The sequence below is a fragment of the Drosophila santomea genome, chromosome 2L (genome assembly GCF_016746245.2).
Source record: "Drosophila santomea strain STO CAGO 1482 chromosome 2L, Prin_Dsan_1.1, whole genome shotgun sequence".
Classification (NCBI taxonomy): Eukaryota; Metazoa; Arthropoda; class Insecta; order Diptera; family Drosophilidae; genus Drosophila; species Drosophila santomea.
This window is the reverse complement of record NC_053016.2, coordinates 3,129,027-3,146,561: the sequence shown is the minus strand read 5'-3', so window position 1 is coordinate 3,146,561 and position 17,535 is coordinate 3,129,027. Positions and strand designations below refer to the sequence as shown.

The following is a 17,535-nucleotide window of genomic DNA, read 5'->3' as shown; positions in this document are numbered from 1 at the left end:
ATTCGTTTCTCTAAGTCCTTAAACCAAATTATGAGTGTTCACACATGTTCGACCCCCAAGAGAAATGCAAGTGGGTTGCTAAAATCTTGTTTACAGTACACAGCCAACATTTCCAGCAACAAAACCGCACTTGGACCACATGTGTGTGCGATGTCCGTAAATGCATTACGACAATTTCAGGCAACCGCAGAGAACTAAAACTGAACAATGACGCAAACAGTTTCAGACTGGCCCAAATGCACCCCAACCAATGGTAGAATAACTAACGCAGCAACAATGACAATAAACACAACCACAACTGTTCAGCAGTTTCATTATTGTCAACGATTTTCTTTTGGAAAATGCCATTTGCAATTGCACGGAAAATTGCAAATTTTTTGCCGCATTTTATGTTTAATTATGTGAAATGGGAGATTCCAATACCATTAAAGGGATTCTGAATATTGGCATTTCAATGGGTATTGGTATAATGGAGAAGAATTTGGGAGCAATTTAAGTACAAAGGAATATTTCGTTTTTAGAAAATATTTCGTTTTGTTATTTTATTTTAGAGGCATTCAATTTAATACATTTAGCTGAACTTAAATGACTTTTTTTTAATACGGGCTTTATAATTACCTACATAATTATAAAAACCCATTGTAACCATTTCCATTTCACACTTCAATTATAAATGACATGAAATGTATGAATGGCAATCAAGGGCGTGTGTTTACACATAATAACGAAAGATTGCCACCAAGTGCAATTTATATTACATGGAGTTCCGACCTTGATTGATGTGTTGTTGGTTCGGTTTCCAGCTCACACGGCTGCAATTCCATTAACCGGAGCGCATTTCCTTGGCTATTCCCAGTCCCCACATCCATTGACCACAACAAATTGCGCATACGCCGTGTTGCACTTCTACGAGCAGCGGCAGAGGCAACAGTCCGATAATATTTCTCATCTTATTCAGAATGCATAGAAGTGGCAGAAGGTGGGCGAGGGAATCAACATGCTTTGGAATCAATCGCAAATGCAATTTACAAAATTGATTGGGGACGAAAATGAAGGCACGAATGCAGCAAGAAATGTTGATGAAGATGAAAAGGGAGAAGGGCAGCCTTTCAAAATGGATGCCCCATAGAAAGGCCGTGGGGCATAACAACTCGTGTTGCAGCAAGCGATTTACATTTTAAATTTGCGTTGCTCCAAAAAGTTGCAATGTCAAGGAGAGCGAGGAAATACATAGTATGTACGCAGACGCTGGGATCCTTGCTCAAGTTGCACACTTGATAAATGTCGTCGTCTTCGGATTGTCCTTCCCTTCGTTCTGGTCCTGTTCTGTTCTGTTCCCTGGAGCATAATAAATTATGCCCAAATGCTTCTCACATACCAAATGGAAGCATATTCTAGACGATTTCTATTGGTTCCTTTGGGTTAAAAATGTCGTAACGAAACGTATTCGAAGTGTGTGTGCTTAGGTTAAGTTAACTTGTCTATTTTGGAGAATAGCAGGGAAATGAATATAAATTCAAGTTACTTTCCACTTCAATGAATGGACAATTTCCAAATCGATTGACGAAATACATATGTTCCATTTTGATAAGTACTTAAAGTGAATTTCTTGCAATAAATAGCAATAGAAGTGAAAATAAATCTTAATCAAACTCCCTAATCCAGCTTTAATCCTCTTACTACAATTTCTTTAAATTCTTTATAATCTTAAGCAGCTTAGCCACATGCGATTCTCCTTGGAGGCGCATTAATTAGAGTTTTATGTCGTCAAAACGTAATTACAACATTAAATAAATCGTAAACTCTTGGGCGAGCACACAATGAAAATTCCTTTACAGCAATCGCAAAGAACACGTTTACACAACACTTGAACAGCTTTCCTTTCCCTACCCAGTGTTTACACAAAACGAATTAAAATGGAAAACTGTGGGCTTTTCTTGCTACCTCCTCCTTTCTTCTGACCTTTCAGTTCTTTTTCTCCCCGGGGCCTCTTTAATCAAAGCCTTGCAGTATACTATAATTTTTCGTTCAACTCCGCTGATTTTGAACTTTAAGCCTGGGTAATTTCTTTAGTCTTTGAGCTCAGCCTTAACTGCTGCCACTTGAAACTAGTCAAGATGCACATAAATCTGATCCTGTGAACGGATACAGAAGGACAGTGTCTAGTGTGAAATATATATGGCTGGACGGGAACATTAATTGTCTGCCTGACAGCGGAAGAACGAGAATAGGTCTATAAAAGTGATTTAATTTTAACGCGCGCCGGCAGCTGGCGTCTGCAAAAACTCGGGAAAAATCATAAACAAGAAATGATGGTCTAGAACAAGGCACAGCTTGTCTCACACACGGCCAAAGATATTAAAAATGTTATTCCGCAGACATTTTGGCGATTTATCGACGCAGCCAACTGCCGCAGCGCATTAAAGTATGCTACAAAAATGGCCTACAGCTGCGCAATGTTTCTTCTCGGTCGGATTGGCCCTTTTTTTATTGCGCGGCAAAGTATGCAAAGTATATTGGACGGCTGCTCCTATCTAATTGCAAATGGTTGGCGCTCTGCTCGTCGGTGTCCTTGTTGTTGCATCCTTGTTGCTTGTTGTCCTGCACGAGATAAACCGCTTAGTGCCCCTGATGATGGATACGAGCTAATGGCTTGTGAAAATGTTTTTTGTAGCTCCCCGAGTGAAATAAACAGGGAGCCGGCAACTTTAGTTCCCATAAGTCGATTGAGCTCGATTCTGGATAAATGTACGTGGATGGTAAAAAGTCATTAGGGTAGTTTACCGAACGGGTATATGCACATAGTATGTGCCATTAAAGCCATACAAGTGGGCTGGAGTTCCTTTGCGTGGGCAGTATGAAGCACGAAATTGCATTCAGTATGAAAATGTTTACATTTCCAGTATAGAATGTATAGAATAAAAAGATCAGACAACAGCAACGAACAGTAAATATTTGTATATAACTTAACTTGTATATTTGCATATTGAAAGCCCGAACCTTTCATTGATTTTTCTATTGTTATATAAAAAATCATACTTGTTACTTACTGACTTCCCATTTGTAGGATTTATTTTATTTATGGTCCGTGTATAATGGAGTATCTAAATTTCTGATATGCATATCAAATGAAATCACAGCCAAGGCTATTTAGAAAAAGTACTTTCCTTCCAATCGATTGCAAAAGGGGGGAATCATTCAATAAATGTTAAACCAGTTCGGCATTATTTTCCCCTTTTCCTCACTTGCCATTTCATAACCTCGACAATCGCTATTGATTGAAGGGTGGGGCTGGATTTGGCGAAAGGACCCCCCAAGCTGGCAATGCAAATTATTCATGCATAAGCTCTGAACACAAACACAAGCAGCCATTCTTGGTTATTTCATGCACTACTAGGAGTAGAAAATCGACTCCCACCGCCAGACGCTATTAATATCGATGGAAAAGTGAAGTTTTATGGTGGACAAGGGGCGGTTCGCTTGGCTATCTATTATAATTCTCCCATGGCAATCGATAAATTTTTATTCGGTTCCGCTCAGCTTTTCCCCCTCCACTTCCACTTCCGCTGCCTTGTCATGACAACAGGACATGCGTTTGCGCTTAACCCACATGCAACGGCTGGTGGTGCGGTGGTTTGGTGCTCGTGGTGGTGCCACTCGATGGTGGTGGCAGGTTCACAGTGTATATTCCACCCCCGCGATTCCTCGGATTCCACGGGTTTCAGTGCCGGCACTCAGTCGCCTTCTGCCGCTTTGCTGTGACAGTATTTATTTGTGTTTCAACCGATGCGTGTCCTCATTGTGTCGTATCCTTTTTGTCCTCGCTAGTAAACACACACATTGTTGTTGTGACAAATATTTGGTGCATCGAGTCGATTGCTACTAGATTTTTTGTTGTCCGCAAGGTATTGCAACACAGTTTATTAAGATATTTTGAGAAAAAGGAGGAGAAGTATACCTGCAACGTAGTCAGCTAGAAATTCATTCAACTTAGTGCAGTTCTGTTAATCACGAAGCATAAAAAATCTGGTAGTCCGAGCTAAAGGACCGAAATTTCCGCACAATTCGTTTCATTAATCGTTTTCGCTTGAATTGGCGGTCCAGTAAGACCCATAATTTACCGCTTAATTGGAATGTTTGCTTCATTATCCTGCGCACGAATGCCCCAAGGACACGACTCATATTGCACAGCCAAAAGGTCATTATGCAAATTCCCCCAACGCGCTTATCGATAGCATTTCATATCCCAGAAGCAGCTGCTTCGGCTCCGGCTCGGTTATCGTGCCACATTCGAATAATTATGGCCACATATGGCGGCGTTGGCTGCGAAAGGAGCAGTCCTTTGTGCGCCCTCGTCCTTTTTCCTTGGCGGAAACTTTTGTGCAGTTTGCACTTGATAACAATCGGCACTCGGTGGGGCCGCAGGATGGCGCAAACTTTCACGCGAAAAGTTCAAGGACACTGAATGGGCCGGATTGGGTGTGGCAGCCACATTGTAGATTTTATTTCCACATCCCGCTCCACGGAATCAGAAAAGTTAGAGACGCAGGCGGCGCTTGTTTAACTTGTCTGTTGAAATTGCATTTTCGATTAAGTCGGCCTGTGTAAACTGCCATCGAGTGCATTTCATATTGTGTGGCATGCAGCAAATTTCAGCGCTTCAGTAGCACAAAATGCACAAAAAAATGAGGAACAGAACCCCGGATGAAGATGAAGAAACTTTTCCTTGTCAGTCTAAACGTTGGCCAAGTTTGCGGTCGGATATTGTTTGGCAAGCATTTAGCACATTAAACTAACTTTTCGGGCCGATGGTGTCGATGATATGGAGCGAATATAAATTGGTTTTCCAAAAAGTTCTTTCCATTTGCCATTTGCATAATGGAATGCAAAATGGAATGGAGTTCTATTCCTGCAGATCTGTGCTTTCAATTTGTAATTTTCCATTAAAACTAGAAAAAAGGCATTGGTACAGATAGCAAGGATATAATTTATAACTTATAACAGGCCACTATGTGCTTTTTGGCTTCAGAAATCCCTTCGATCGCAAGTACCTCACAATGAATGGTGTGGTACCCAATGTGATGCTGATTCTGGCAGGCGCAAAGATTTTGTGAACGGCAAAGGCCACAACAAAGGTGCTTCCTGTGGCAACTTTCTCCGCAAATGCCGACGAACCCATTCCGAGGTATTCCAGCAAGGGCACCAGGTTTATGCCACTGGACACGAGTGCATAAAAGCCTCCCAGAGAAATGACGGATATGACCACATGAAAGACCACAATGGTTGCTCCATATTCCTTGAATGCCCGCTTCAGTTGCTCTCTCTTGGTCAACTTTAAGGTGGTTGCGGTCTCCGTAGAAGCCGATTCGGTACTATAGTTTTCCTTAAAGCATCCTCCATGGGTTATCCAGTTTGTGGTTTGAGATGAACATTTGTATACCGGTGGAATTGGATTTTTAATTCCAGATATGTAGTTTCGCATTAGGGTGCCCGATTGAAAGAGTTGAACCGGTGAAATCGTCTTGAGTTGATTAAAGCCATAAGGCAAACGGGCTGCAAGAAGCACACATGTTTTCCCCGACTTTGGGAACATTTTTTCGTAGTTTGCAGGGAATCCTAGATTTTATCTGTGTATGAAAAAACTAAGAAGCCTGGAATGACTTATGAACGAAGTAGTACATGATGACGAGTATTTCAGCATTAATCGTAATGCAAATGTAATGTCAACATTTCTTCAAAGTTCCTCTTATCTATTACATAGCACAACGCTTTCCCCTTGTTATAATTTCGTCGAATTTTCCTAACGTGTACGTGCATAATTAGCTGGCTGTGCAGTAATGCCCCCCGTAATGATATAAATTCATTATACCCATGACGCCCCTGTATTTTCACCCCTCTTGCGCTCCCATAAACAGTTCAGCGCGGCGATAAAGTTTTTCCAAAAGTCGTTGCTCCTTTTTTCCTTATTTGATTAAAATGCAATTAGCTATGAGGGGTTGAAAGGGATATGTATGTACTCCACAAAAAAGGGAGCTGTAAAAGTTTCGATGACATCAGCAAAAGGAATTTTGGCTTTTCGGGAGAGAATCAACCCCGTTGCTGGATACTGCTTTAAAGTGCGTTGAACTGCTGCCAAGTGGGAACGCCCCACTGAACTACTTTGCACCATACTGGCTACTGCCAAAAAGTCTGAGCACGTGCTGAATGCGGATTGCTGAACAGATCTATGCGGCGCCATTGCGACAGACTAATGCACAGCAAAAAAAATTCAAGTTTGCGTTAATGATGTGTTCCACCAAAAAAACAAATATAAGTCTTCTTAAAATCACATTGAAATCTAATATCATTGCAAATGATCTAAAAAACTTAAATACTATTAATATAACATGTTTAAAGTACACATATTTTGCAAAGTGTACTAAGTCGAGGTCATGCGAAATCTAAGTGAAGGGAAATCAAGCGTATGGTGCGCACACCATCTGGAGTAATTTGTGTGCAGAGAGCGTCCTTTCTGATTTTGCACTTAATTACGTGTTTTTTCTTTCCTTACAGGATCCGGCCACAACGCGCATTCCCCGCCTGGATGGCGTCTCCCGCCTTCCGAAACCGAGTACATTTGGCCTGGCCAGCAGCAGTGGCAGCACCACAACCACCAATAGAACGACCACCAACGGCACCACCATCAGCACCACCCAGCACATACGACCACCGACGAGCGCACCCAAGGCCACGCAAATATTCCGAGCACCCGGCGATCCTGCGAAACCGCGTCCCGCCAGCTCGTATGCTCCATCTTCAGCGGCTCTGCGGGATTTGGGCAGCAGTCTGAAGAAGAGCGCCAGTGGGGAGCGGATAAACAATGCGGTGAGCCTGCTCAGCAAGAGGACCACCACCGTCCTGAAGAAGTACTTCAGTCCCAAGTCGAGCGCAAGTGCAAACGCAGTGATGTCCAGTCCATGCGACATGACGAGCTCTCTGCCAGTTACTCCATTTCCGGTGGGGAAGCGAGGAATGGTGGCTAACGATCAGTTGACCAGCAGTACGCCGATGCCCCTTCTGAGATCCGAGACGTTTGTCTGCGAGGAGGAGGAGCAATCGAACCGAATGAAACTGGAGAGCACTCGATTGTCCACCTTTGGACGAACCATGGACATCGATTCACCAATGCCAAATGAAACTAAAGTTCTGATCAGAGACGGCACGAGAATTATGAAGGGTTCACCCTCGGCGGATATCACTCAGGTAGTGAGACCTCCACAGAAAACACCATTGATGACATTTTGCTCATTGGATACCACTCATGAAATGACCGTGTGTTCGAGAAACAACGCAACGCACTCTGTTAACTCGTCGGGAATAATGGGTAGAACCATGCCAGTTATTCCGGCCAAGGATGCCACTAGAACTATTGCCGCCAATTCTACGGGACTCGGAAATCTTACGAAAGTTGTGGAGGGAGTTGGAAATATCACCAAAACTTTGGAGGCAGTTGGAAATATCACTAAAACGTTTAAGGGAGCTGGAGATCTCACCAGAACGGTTGAAAACGAAGCTAGTATAAGTAAGACTTTTGAGGTGGCACCAAATTGCACTCAAACATACACAAGAGGAGTAAATCTTACCAGGACACTGAATGACAAGAAAGAAGAAGTCTCTAGGACAATAGACAAAGGACGAAGTACTACAAAAACCATAGAAGCTGGACAAAATTTAACCACAACAATAGATATAGGAGCGACTTTAAATAGTCGAGGGGCGAATCTAACAAAATCCGTCATTGAACCAGGAGACTTCACGAAGGTAATCCACCAAGGAGCCAACTTAACCCTGAGCATGGATCAGTTACCCCTGCTCGAACACATATCCATGCCATCTGGCTTGGACATTCTGAGTTCCAAGTGTTCCGGCAACATTGAGAAATTAGACCAGGAAACTGACGACACGCTGGACGTGACGTTGACCAGTTTGGCGCCGGACAAGACCAACATGAAGTTGCCATTGAACTCCACGCTCAACACCGAAAGATTGCTGGACATCAGTGCGCTGCAGTCGCCAAGGCACATCCAGTTGTTGAACCTAACCCAGGAACTGGAGAGAGGAACTCCCAGCAGGCTCCACCTTCAGTCGGGGAGAAGATCCATTCCCCAGCACTCGCTACTGTGCCTATCCCCTCAGTCGGCTACCACAACGCCCCATGGAATGAGGATAATCGGACAGGCCACTCCTCAGCCAGTTCATCTACTATCACCTCTGTTGAAGCAGGCCCAAAGTGCCCTGGTTTTGCCCACTCGAACGCCGGATGGTGACATCACCATGGATGGCAATGGAGCTCTGGACAGTACCCTGACCTCCACATCGGGTAGAGGACGAACACGCTACAGTTTCGGCCTGGATTTGCCAGACACCACGCTGGACTGCTCCATCGAACTGGTGGACAACTCGTTTTCCTCCTCTACGCAACTGCAGCAATTGCAACAGCAGCTCTTGAAGAAGCAGAGCTCCTTCGATCTGGACGAGAGCTTGGGCATTCTTACGCCCGATCAGATGAAGGATTTCCTGGACTCTCCACACAACAATCTGATGCACAATATGGAAATGATCAGGATGCATCATCCGAATCTCTTGCAGTTGAGAATGGAGCAGACCCCATCGCCAGAGGAACTGCCTCTGGATCCCATTGAGATTAAGTCCGAGATTGTCAAGCAGGTGGAGGCGTCCCAGAACCAGGTGAACACCTCCCAGCACTCGAAGCTGAGCAACAGCTTCATAACGAGCGTGACCAGTGTAACCAGTTTGGATACGGGCTACCAGGGCGACGGCGAGATGTCGCGACCCGCTTCCCGCGGAGCCTGCGATCACTCACCGAGCAATGGACCCCATTTGGGTCGAGTGAGTCGCCAGCCCAGCTTCCCGCCCCCAAATCCGGCTCCTTTGAGGCGCCAGGATCCCATGACAGACTCGGATTTCTTCACCGAATCCGACGCGGATGATGTCCTGCATCGCGGCGATCGCCGTGCCCAGGTGATTGATGGCCAGTTGTATGGCCCGGACATGATGCAACCGAGTGCCTCGGTGCCCCAGATGGAGGACTCTTGCATGGAGTCATCGGGTATTTTCACGGACGTCGAGAACCGCTGCGACGAGGAGATGCGGCAGCCGGAACTGGAGTTGGATGTCGATATGGACATGTCGCCAGATGACTCCTCGCAGACGATGCGTAAGGGTGAGATATTGTCCATATATAATCACAAAGTTTAATCTTGTTAACTTGTATTAATGGTATTCTGATATGAATGCATATAATGACTATGATATTCAATACTTCTGAAGAGCGCTGCTAATGCCTTCTCTATCCCTCCTCCTAGGTCAAGGTCAGCCCACTCCCACCCAACTGCAGCAGCAGCAGAATCAGCTGGCCCCCCAGCAGCGCCCGCCCAGCAGCTGTCTCTCCTCCTCCTCGGCGGCCACCACGCTCTCTCAGTCGCTCTCCAACCGCACCTCGTACTGCAGCGTCGACGGCGGCAGCGCCCGAAGTTTTTGCGGCGACGAAGCTTTCGCAGCGGTACGATCGACGACGACGACGACGGCGGCAGCAGCAGCGGCGGCGCTCTCAGTTCAGAAAACCACCTCGCCGCGTCCACACGCATCGCTATCGTCGCTCTGCACGGTGGAGAATTATCGCGGCTCCGTTTCCTCGAACTCATCGATCGCCTCCCCCAAGTCGTGCAAGTCATCGGGTACCAAAACCTCGGCTGGCAAATCGCGCGTTTTAAAATCGCCAAAAACCCCAAAATCACCAAAATCGCCGCTAAATCGCAAGGCGCACACCCCAAACAAATGGGATGCCGTGATGAATAAGATCGCTAGCAACAAGTCTCTGATCAAGACAAACTACAACGATGTAAAGTCAAAAGTGTCCACCACACGGATCATGACCCCGGCTTCCGGTTCGAGTCCGGTTTCCGGTTCCGGTTCGGGCTCTGGTTCCGTTTCGCGTACCGTTTCGAGTCCGCGCGCCAGTCCCAGTGTGAGTGCCAGTGCCCGGCGTTCGCCCTCGGCCACGCCCAAAGTGCCGCCCAAGATGCTGCTGGCCAAGCGATCGAGCAGCAGCAGTAACAGCAGCAGCAAGGTCAATGCCACGCCTTCGCCGCCCCCACACGCGACCCCGCCAACACGGCAGCCACTGGATAAAGGCTCAGTTGGCGCCGGGTCGGTGGGTGGTGGTTGTGGCGCCCGTGCCGGGAAGACACCCAAGTCGCCCACCTCCCCCACCACACCCACCACGCCCACATCGCCGCCCGCCAAGAGAATCCAGTCGAGCCTCGTCAGTCGGTAAGTCCACACTTTTTGGAGATACCATTTGATTTATTTCGAAGAGTTTTAGACTAGGGAAAGATAATGGTGTGACAAGCAGCTGTAATGTTTATGGGCATGTAGATCCCCAGAAACTTTAAAATATATCATTATAAAACGATCTATCACAGAAGGGCATTCGTAGCCCCCATGACCCAAAGTTTCTTCTTCGTTGCCTAAAGCATATCTCTTGCATACGCTCTTATCGCGACCAGAGAACATACCAACCTTATCAATCTTCTGTCTTATCACAACAGGCTTTGTTGATGGATTTTTTGCGTTTGTTTTGGGCGCTCCACATTTTGAAAGCAGTTTCGATAGGCCAATCGAGTGGCCATTTACACACCTGTCTCAGCCACCTCTTAATGAGTTCAGGGTCGTTTAACTTCGGCAGCGCGTTGAGTAGATAGCGTGGATTGCACCCAGGTCTTTCAATAATTCATCAAGCATTTCGATTCACTTTGAAATTCAATGAGATATGAGCGAGGAATAAATGAGCAGTTGTGGAAAAATAAGAAATGGGGCGTGCATATATAAGGGGCGATCTGAACTTTCCCTAAAGGTGTGCAAATATATTTGCTACATCTCATTTTGACGTCACTGGCGTTGTGAGTTAATAAATAAATAAATAGGCTTAATTAGATAGGTAATTTATCGAATTGCGTACGAGCTAAGCAGACTAAATCCAAATAAACATTAATTATTTTCCACTTAGATTGAGTGAATTATTCAGCAGCGCAGAGTAAGTTAGGTGCGTAGTTTAATAAACTAGTGTCGTGAGTATTAAACATTTAAGCAGAAATCAGTTGAATGCGAAGAGGAATCTGTTTGGATTCCTACATAGAGCGAACTACCCATGCTAATTTTACAGCTTTTGCGCTGTTTCGTCATGTGGACACAAATCGCTTGCGGTTGTGGAAATGATAATTTCGGTTCCCGAGGTGCATGCATTATACAAATTAAGACCAAAGTCACACAAACAAACGGGCGAGTTTAATGCCACCAAAGTTTGACTTTTCAACAGGGGTCTGAGAGCCGAAAGCAACCCACAAATTTTCCACGAACCCAAGAAGGCAGAACAAATTTCCATTTAAATGTATACATTTTTGTTTTTGCAAAGGTCTTTCCTGTTTTGTTATTTTTCTCGCAGTTCAGCTAACATGCAAAACATTTTCAATTACAAATTTTTCCGCAACGCAGCGGCAGGGAAAATAAACAGCTTACAAATTAACAAAGCCCAAGCAAAGCTTGTCTCTAAAAATTATCATCTTTCGTCTACAGTTTTGTTGTATTTTTATTTACATGACGAACGCCCATAAAAATGCATTAGATAAGAGATTTTCATCTTGGGTTAGCCACGATTCGGGGAATTACATGTAGTTGCTAGTTACTTGTTTTTTTTTTTTTTTTGTTAACCACGAGTTTTTCTTAATTTCAATCTGATGTCTATTATTTGAACAAGCCAAAGCCGCAAGGCAAAGTATGTACGTATATTTAGGGGTATTCATATTCATATTTATCATCTGAGCCGGCAATAACAAACCGAGCAATGCGAATGTATCTTTGAGTACGGGTTTTGTTTGACTCTCGATTCCGATTCCAATTCCGATTCCGCTGAGCGTGAGTGTGTGAAAAACGCCCAAGCTCAAGCTCAAAGCGAGTAAATTTGAGTCAACTGGTATGCTATATATATGCGTTTGAATATCCATACAGTCAAGGTGTGGAAGTAGCTTTGGTTTTTATTTTGAATTTGTCGGTGAATTACGTAGATTCATGTATTGTTCGCCCGTAATGAGAGAATCTGTGCTGTCGAGAATACAAATGGAGTGGAATTTTAAGCGAGGTTTCAGCTTTAGTTATTTAAATGGAAATTAAAAGCGAGTCTTCAAAGTGGCATTAATAATGTTTTGTACGTTACTTCCAGTAGGTCAGTTAAAGTATTGTAACTAAGCTTATGGAGATTAGTATAAATAAAAGTATAAAGTAATGCACATTACATCATTCAATAAACATGTGAGATTTGCTTAACTATACTATTTTTAGAGCAAAACATTCGATAATGCTTTTTGTGGTCTTTTGCAAATTCAAAAATGTTGAGTAAATATGATTTTGCAAATGATTCATTTAACAACGATTTATAAGGTTAAAAAATAGTGCGATCATATAAACAAAATTGCTTTAATTTACAACCCAAGTTTAGGTGCACGCAAACAATTTTTAAAGAAAAAAAGCTGACAAAAATCAAGCAAATAAAAATATCTCAACACACATGTTATCAGCCATGGAGAACAACGTGTAACTTGTAGATAAACAAGGCAAAGAGTCCAAAGCTGGCCCAAAAAAATATCATAAATTTCGACAAGGTCAACAGAATACCAGCAATTAGACAGGCACACGAAAAAATTACGGTCTCCGGATATCAAAAACTTCAAACTCGGCCACTAGAATGCTAATATTTGTTTTAGGTCTAGAAATAGATGGGGCATTTCCTTTCACTGGCATCAAAAATAAAAACTGGAGAGTGATGAAAACTGGGAAGGGGGATCAAATTGGAAATCGAACATTAGTCAGGTCTTGCGCTTCAGCATAAAAACAATTTCTGCCTTGTAAGCGGATTCATTAACACGTGCATATGAAACTTTGGCTTTTTCATAAGCTTTTTTTCAGGCAGTTTAATACTTATGTAGAGAAGTCATAAAACAACTGACTGATAAGCTACACAGAGAAAAAAATGAAGTTTTTTTATTAACTCAGCATTGACCCATTGTCATTCGACTGAACTGAACAATCAAAACATTTGAAATCATTTTTAACAAAGCTCAGCGGCATAAGTTTTATGTATATTGCCGTACGGTAATAAAATAGTTTTCTCGCCGTGCATTCATTAACACCCATCAGATACAACTGTCTATATTGTGTTTACGACTTTGACCTTTCGCAATGATATGGTAGTTTAACTCTAATGACGTCGGCGATTGTCTCTGCCTCTTCGATAAAATAGCCATAAATGTCATGGTGTTATTAATAAAAGTTGCCCATCACACTCAATTGGCTTCGCCGTTGATTGCGATGCGATGCGATTGCAAGAAATGGCATGGAAAAGGCTAATAAAGTCGTTTCCATCTGGAAAAAGTCGGTCCCGACTTTAATTCGCATAAAATCATGCAGTCAACCATTCAGACATCAAGAAAGACATTTTAAGGCGGTCTTAAGCCTGCTGGCAAATATTGTGACAAGTGTCATGAGGGCTGTCAACACTGTGAACTCCTATTAAACGCCCACAAAAATTAAAACGCGGTCTGTTTTAATTGAAAATGCAACCAGTTTCGTTTCGGCTAGTTTAAAGTTTAAATCATATTATGTAACATTTTGCCGGCAACCGTAACAAGAAAAGTTGTGTATTCAAAAAAGGTAAACTTGTTTGGCAAACAACAAGAAAAAGTGCAAAAGGTGGAAAAGTCGTTTCCATTCTGTGGGCGCGCTTCATTTTTGTTTACCCTTTTAATAAACAATTTTTCCGTTTACATAGCGGGGGCCATTCATAAATGCTTAATAGGATTAAAAAAATAATGTTTATAAATATTAAAATTGCTGCCACTGGGCAAGTAAATAAAGATAGCATTTTTGGACAGTCTTGGCAGCTGAACAATATATGAATTTGAATATTTTGATACTCTCGAGAATCCAGTTTACAAATGGAATAAAGTCGACAATATTTATGCGCTTTGAGAAAACCAGTATTCGAATTGCTCGGATCAATTAATGGATTCTGGGAACAATTTTTATTGCCGGTAATTGTTCATTCTTTTGATCATGAACAAAAGTTTCGCCATTATAGTAGATTTTACAGAGTAGAGAACAGAAATAAAAACGAAAATATCCACCGAACAACACTAAAAACTTAATTAAACATAGCATGAATTCTATTTATGTTTATATAAGGCTTTTTACTGATTGGCCAAATCTAAAACGCAAAATATCTGCGCAGCATGAGATGAAACACATGTTTGTTGATTAGGATCTAAAAGTTAATAATCAACTGGGTATGGGTAAATTATAATAAATAATTAAGTCTTAACTTGTTGCCAACCAGCCATGATCCCATTATACCCGAACAACAATACAACTGGGAATTCGCAAACCGTGTTAAATGTTAAATTTTTGATAGACAACAAATGCTGTTAAAAGTTAAAACTCGCAGAGCTAATTGGCAGCCCAATTGTTCTGCGGCTTTGCCAAAATAAAATACAAACCCATAGAGTTTCAAAGTGTCGAAAGTTAACAAGGAACTAGTTGAGTAAATTTACAATTTACGTGTGAACTTATCCCTTTGCGAAAATTACCGAAAATGCGGTTAAGCTGTTGTTTGCCATTACAATTTGTACAAGAGAAAAACCAACAAAGGAGTTTAAAAGTTGTGAAACCCATCCAGCTAAATGCAAATGAGTCGCCAACGGCCTGGCTTATAATACCTTATCTGCTGACCCTGAACTTGGCCAGAAAGCTGAGCTCACCAGTCGAATCGAATCGGGATACAGCCAATTAGGCGTTGCCTGAATATTTATGCGCTAATCAATGATCAGCTCATGTTTACGAGCGTTTCTGGCTGAATAAAATACAATTCCAAAAACCGGTGGGAGGGCAGCCCATTTAGGGGTTTGGTGGGAAATTTATTGTTCGCCAGAGTTGAGAACCCCAACACCACGACCCCGAAACACTCCCCCTTTGACCTTTTGATGAGCGACACTTTTTGGGTGTGAAATGTGGCAAAAATGTGCAGGAAGGCCGGAAGGCCATAAATCATTATTAGAGTGACAAGTTTAATATTTTGGTTGGGTGATTTTAAGGCTGAAAAGAAAAGAACTGTTCATTGATTTTGTTGCAGCTTAAATTGCAAAGTATTAACCATTTTTGAGGAATATAATTTAAAGGCATGTTTAATTTATTTCAATGAACTTGCCTTGCCATTATAAATTATTCTCTGTCAATACGCAGCTCCAAGTGGACTTATAAAATGCGTCAAAGAAATCGTTCAGCCTCATTTTTATTTCGCCAGTCTAACAAATGGCAAAGCTGATTGGGTTGACCCCAAAAATGGTAGAAATGTCTTGGACTCGGAGTTCTAATGGAACACAATAAATCTTTCAGACACATTTACATTTAAGCGCTGTAACGAGTTTCACAAACAGGCGAGACTTTTGTTTCATATGATTTCTGTGTATTATCATTTTGAAAAGGTTTCCATTTTGATGGATTCAAATCCGAGGTCGCTTGGGGGTCTGCGTTTAACGAATTAAACAAGTTTTGTGCCTTGTGGCGGATTTGAGCAGTGTGTTGCGGGTCAAACATAAAGTTGTTGGCCCATGGAGATTGAAACCAGAACGCACCCAATACCGAAATTCCCAGCAAAAAGGTTTTGTGGCGAGGGGGCAACTCAATCGAGCGAAACCGAATCAAATGGTCAATCAGAATTAATGAAATTGCTGCATGCAAATCGCAGCTTTTGTTGCATTTTGACGTCAATTAAGCGTTTCATTCAGACCTCCATTCCATTCTATTGGATTTCCCCTTGGCCGCCGGCAACGCCTTTAGAATTTTTATTTACGCTCGTTGAATATCGCCAGCCGGACATTTTGCATTTTCCATTTTACGAATTTGCATTAACAATTCATGCCAATTTTCAGCTATATTTTCCCTGTTGGTTTTCAGCTCCACAGAGTAATTACGAGTGCCAGTGGTGGGGAATTTACAATTTTACAAGTTTCGGCTTCTTCGTTGAGTGTGCAAGAAACAGCAAATTTGAAATTGTAATGAAGTTGGTTTTTGCGGCGGCCAAAGTTTTCCAGTAGCTAGAGGAAATTGTTTATTAGCTGATGGGCGTGGCGAAGGGGGAGGTGTCAGGCAAGGTTGCCAGTCAGCATAAATTATAAGTGAGAATTCAAAAAAATATTACGCAGTTGAAGGTTAGTTAGTTGAATTAAGGAAACTCATGTAAAAACAGCGGCGCTTAAAATAGCTTCTTTAAGCCAATTTACACTCTCATAAAATGTATCTTAAAGATATGAAGCGAGTGTCGTTACTTTCAAAACTAAAATCCTTTATACAAACCAATCCGATTATACATTTTAGTTGGCAGTAAATAAATTCGTAGTGACACTTTTACAATCAAACAAATCTTTGCTGATGAAAGCTTATAGGCTTAAAATCGCCTTTAAATTAAATTTCCATTGCTGGTAATTGGATTTGTAGGGAAATTGCCTTTGCTGGCATCAACTACTCATAAATCAAAATGAGCTTTCAGCATTAAACTCATTTCTACGATAAGTTCCACATTTCTCAGTCCCACTATTTGCCTTGTGCAAATTAATTTGAAATATATGTCACATTGCCTGGTTTACTTGGGTGTTTTTGCTTTTGTTGGCCAGACGGGGCACATTAATATGTAATTAGCAGCAAATGACCTCAATTTTTGCGGAGGGCTTGCCTTTGGCTGGCAGGAAAGTACTCTCTCTGGATTGTGATGATGATGAAAGTCCCACGTGTCCAATGGCATTTGATGGCGTTTTAAGTGCCACCGAATGAACAGCTGAGTAATGCCGCCCTGCGGTATTCGTTGCTCATCATCGACATCATCATTTGATACTATATAGCCCGAATTGAGGTTCCATAAAAAAAATGTGGAAGGAATACCTCCAAAACCATAAATTTATGTGAGCGTGGCAAACAAATTGCCTTCCGTATGGCAAATTATTGCGTGTGTGCACCCAAATAAAGTGGGAAATAGACGGTGGCATGGAAAAGTCGGAAAATCGTGAGGGCAGCGGGTGGGAAAGTGAGGGAACAGCTCACAGGAATCGACGACAAATCATGAATTTGTCAAGGCACATCAGCAAGCTGGAAATACCTGAAAATACACCCATGACACGTGAGCATTTACACAATCCACGTTAAGTCACCAGACTTCTGCACAGCCAATGCTTAATGGTTCTTTTAAAAAAATTAAATAAAATATATTTTTGCTTTACAATTTACTAAGAAAACTAACTAATAATTTGTGTAGTTTTTGGTGCAGTATTTATTTATTTAAAGACGTTCCCAAAGAGATCAAAAGTTTTTCCGTGTGTTACAACTAGAAGCAGAAGTCACTTGACTTAACCCATGACATGTGTCGCTTGTTTTGAC

The 17,535-nt window shown here is 42.4% G+C and overlaps 2 protein-coding genes across 4 annotated transcripts in view; one reads left to right on the top strand and one right to left on the bottom strand.

Moving 5' to 3' along the window:
* The window catches only part of LOC120458792 (mucin-17), a 73,146-nt gene that overhangs the window by 10,966 nt on the left and 44,645 nt on the right, over positions 1-17,535 (top strand). For 2 of the 3 annotated variants that reach the window (XM_039646579.2, XM_039646576.2), the window contains exons 2-3: positions 6,553-9,223; positions 9,366-10,332. In XM_039646579.2, coding sequence (XP_039502513.1) covers positions 6,553-9,223; positions 9,366-10,332 — 3,638 coding nt within the window. The remainder of the gene's footprint in view (positions 1-6,552; positions 9,224-9,365; positions 10,333-17,535) is intronic. The other variant, XM_039646578.2, reaches the window with a different exon arrangement.
* Positions 4,968-5,676, bottom strand: LOC120458795 (protein FAM210B, mitochondrial). The gene has a single exon (XM_039646588.1). It carries the CDS (start codon positions 5,591-5,593, stop codon positions 5,009-5,011), a length of 585 nt encoding a protein of 194 aa, XP_039502522.1. The 5' UTR covers positions 5,594-5,676; the 3' UTR covers positions 4,968-5,008.

Bases quoted from the DNA above. Each gene is read 5' to 3' on its own strand.
- LOC120458795 (XM_039646588.1), bottom strand. From the start codon at position 5,593: ATGTTCCCAAAGTCGGGGAAAACATGTGTGCTTCTTGCAGCCCGTTTG.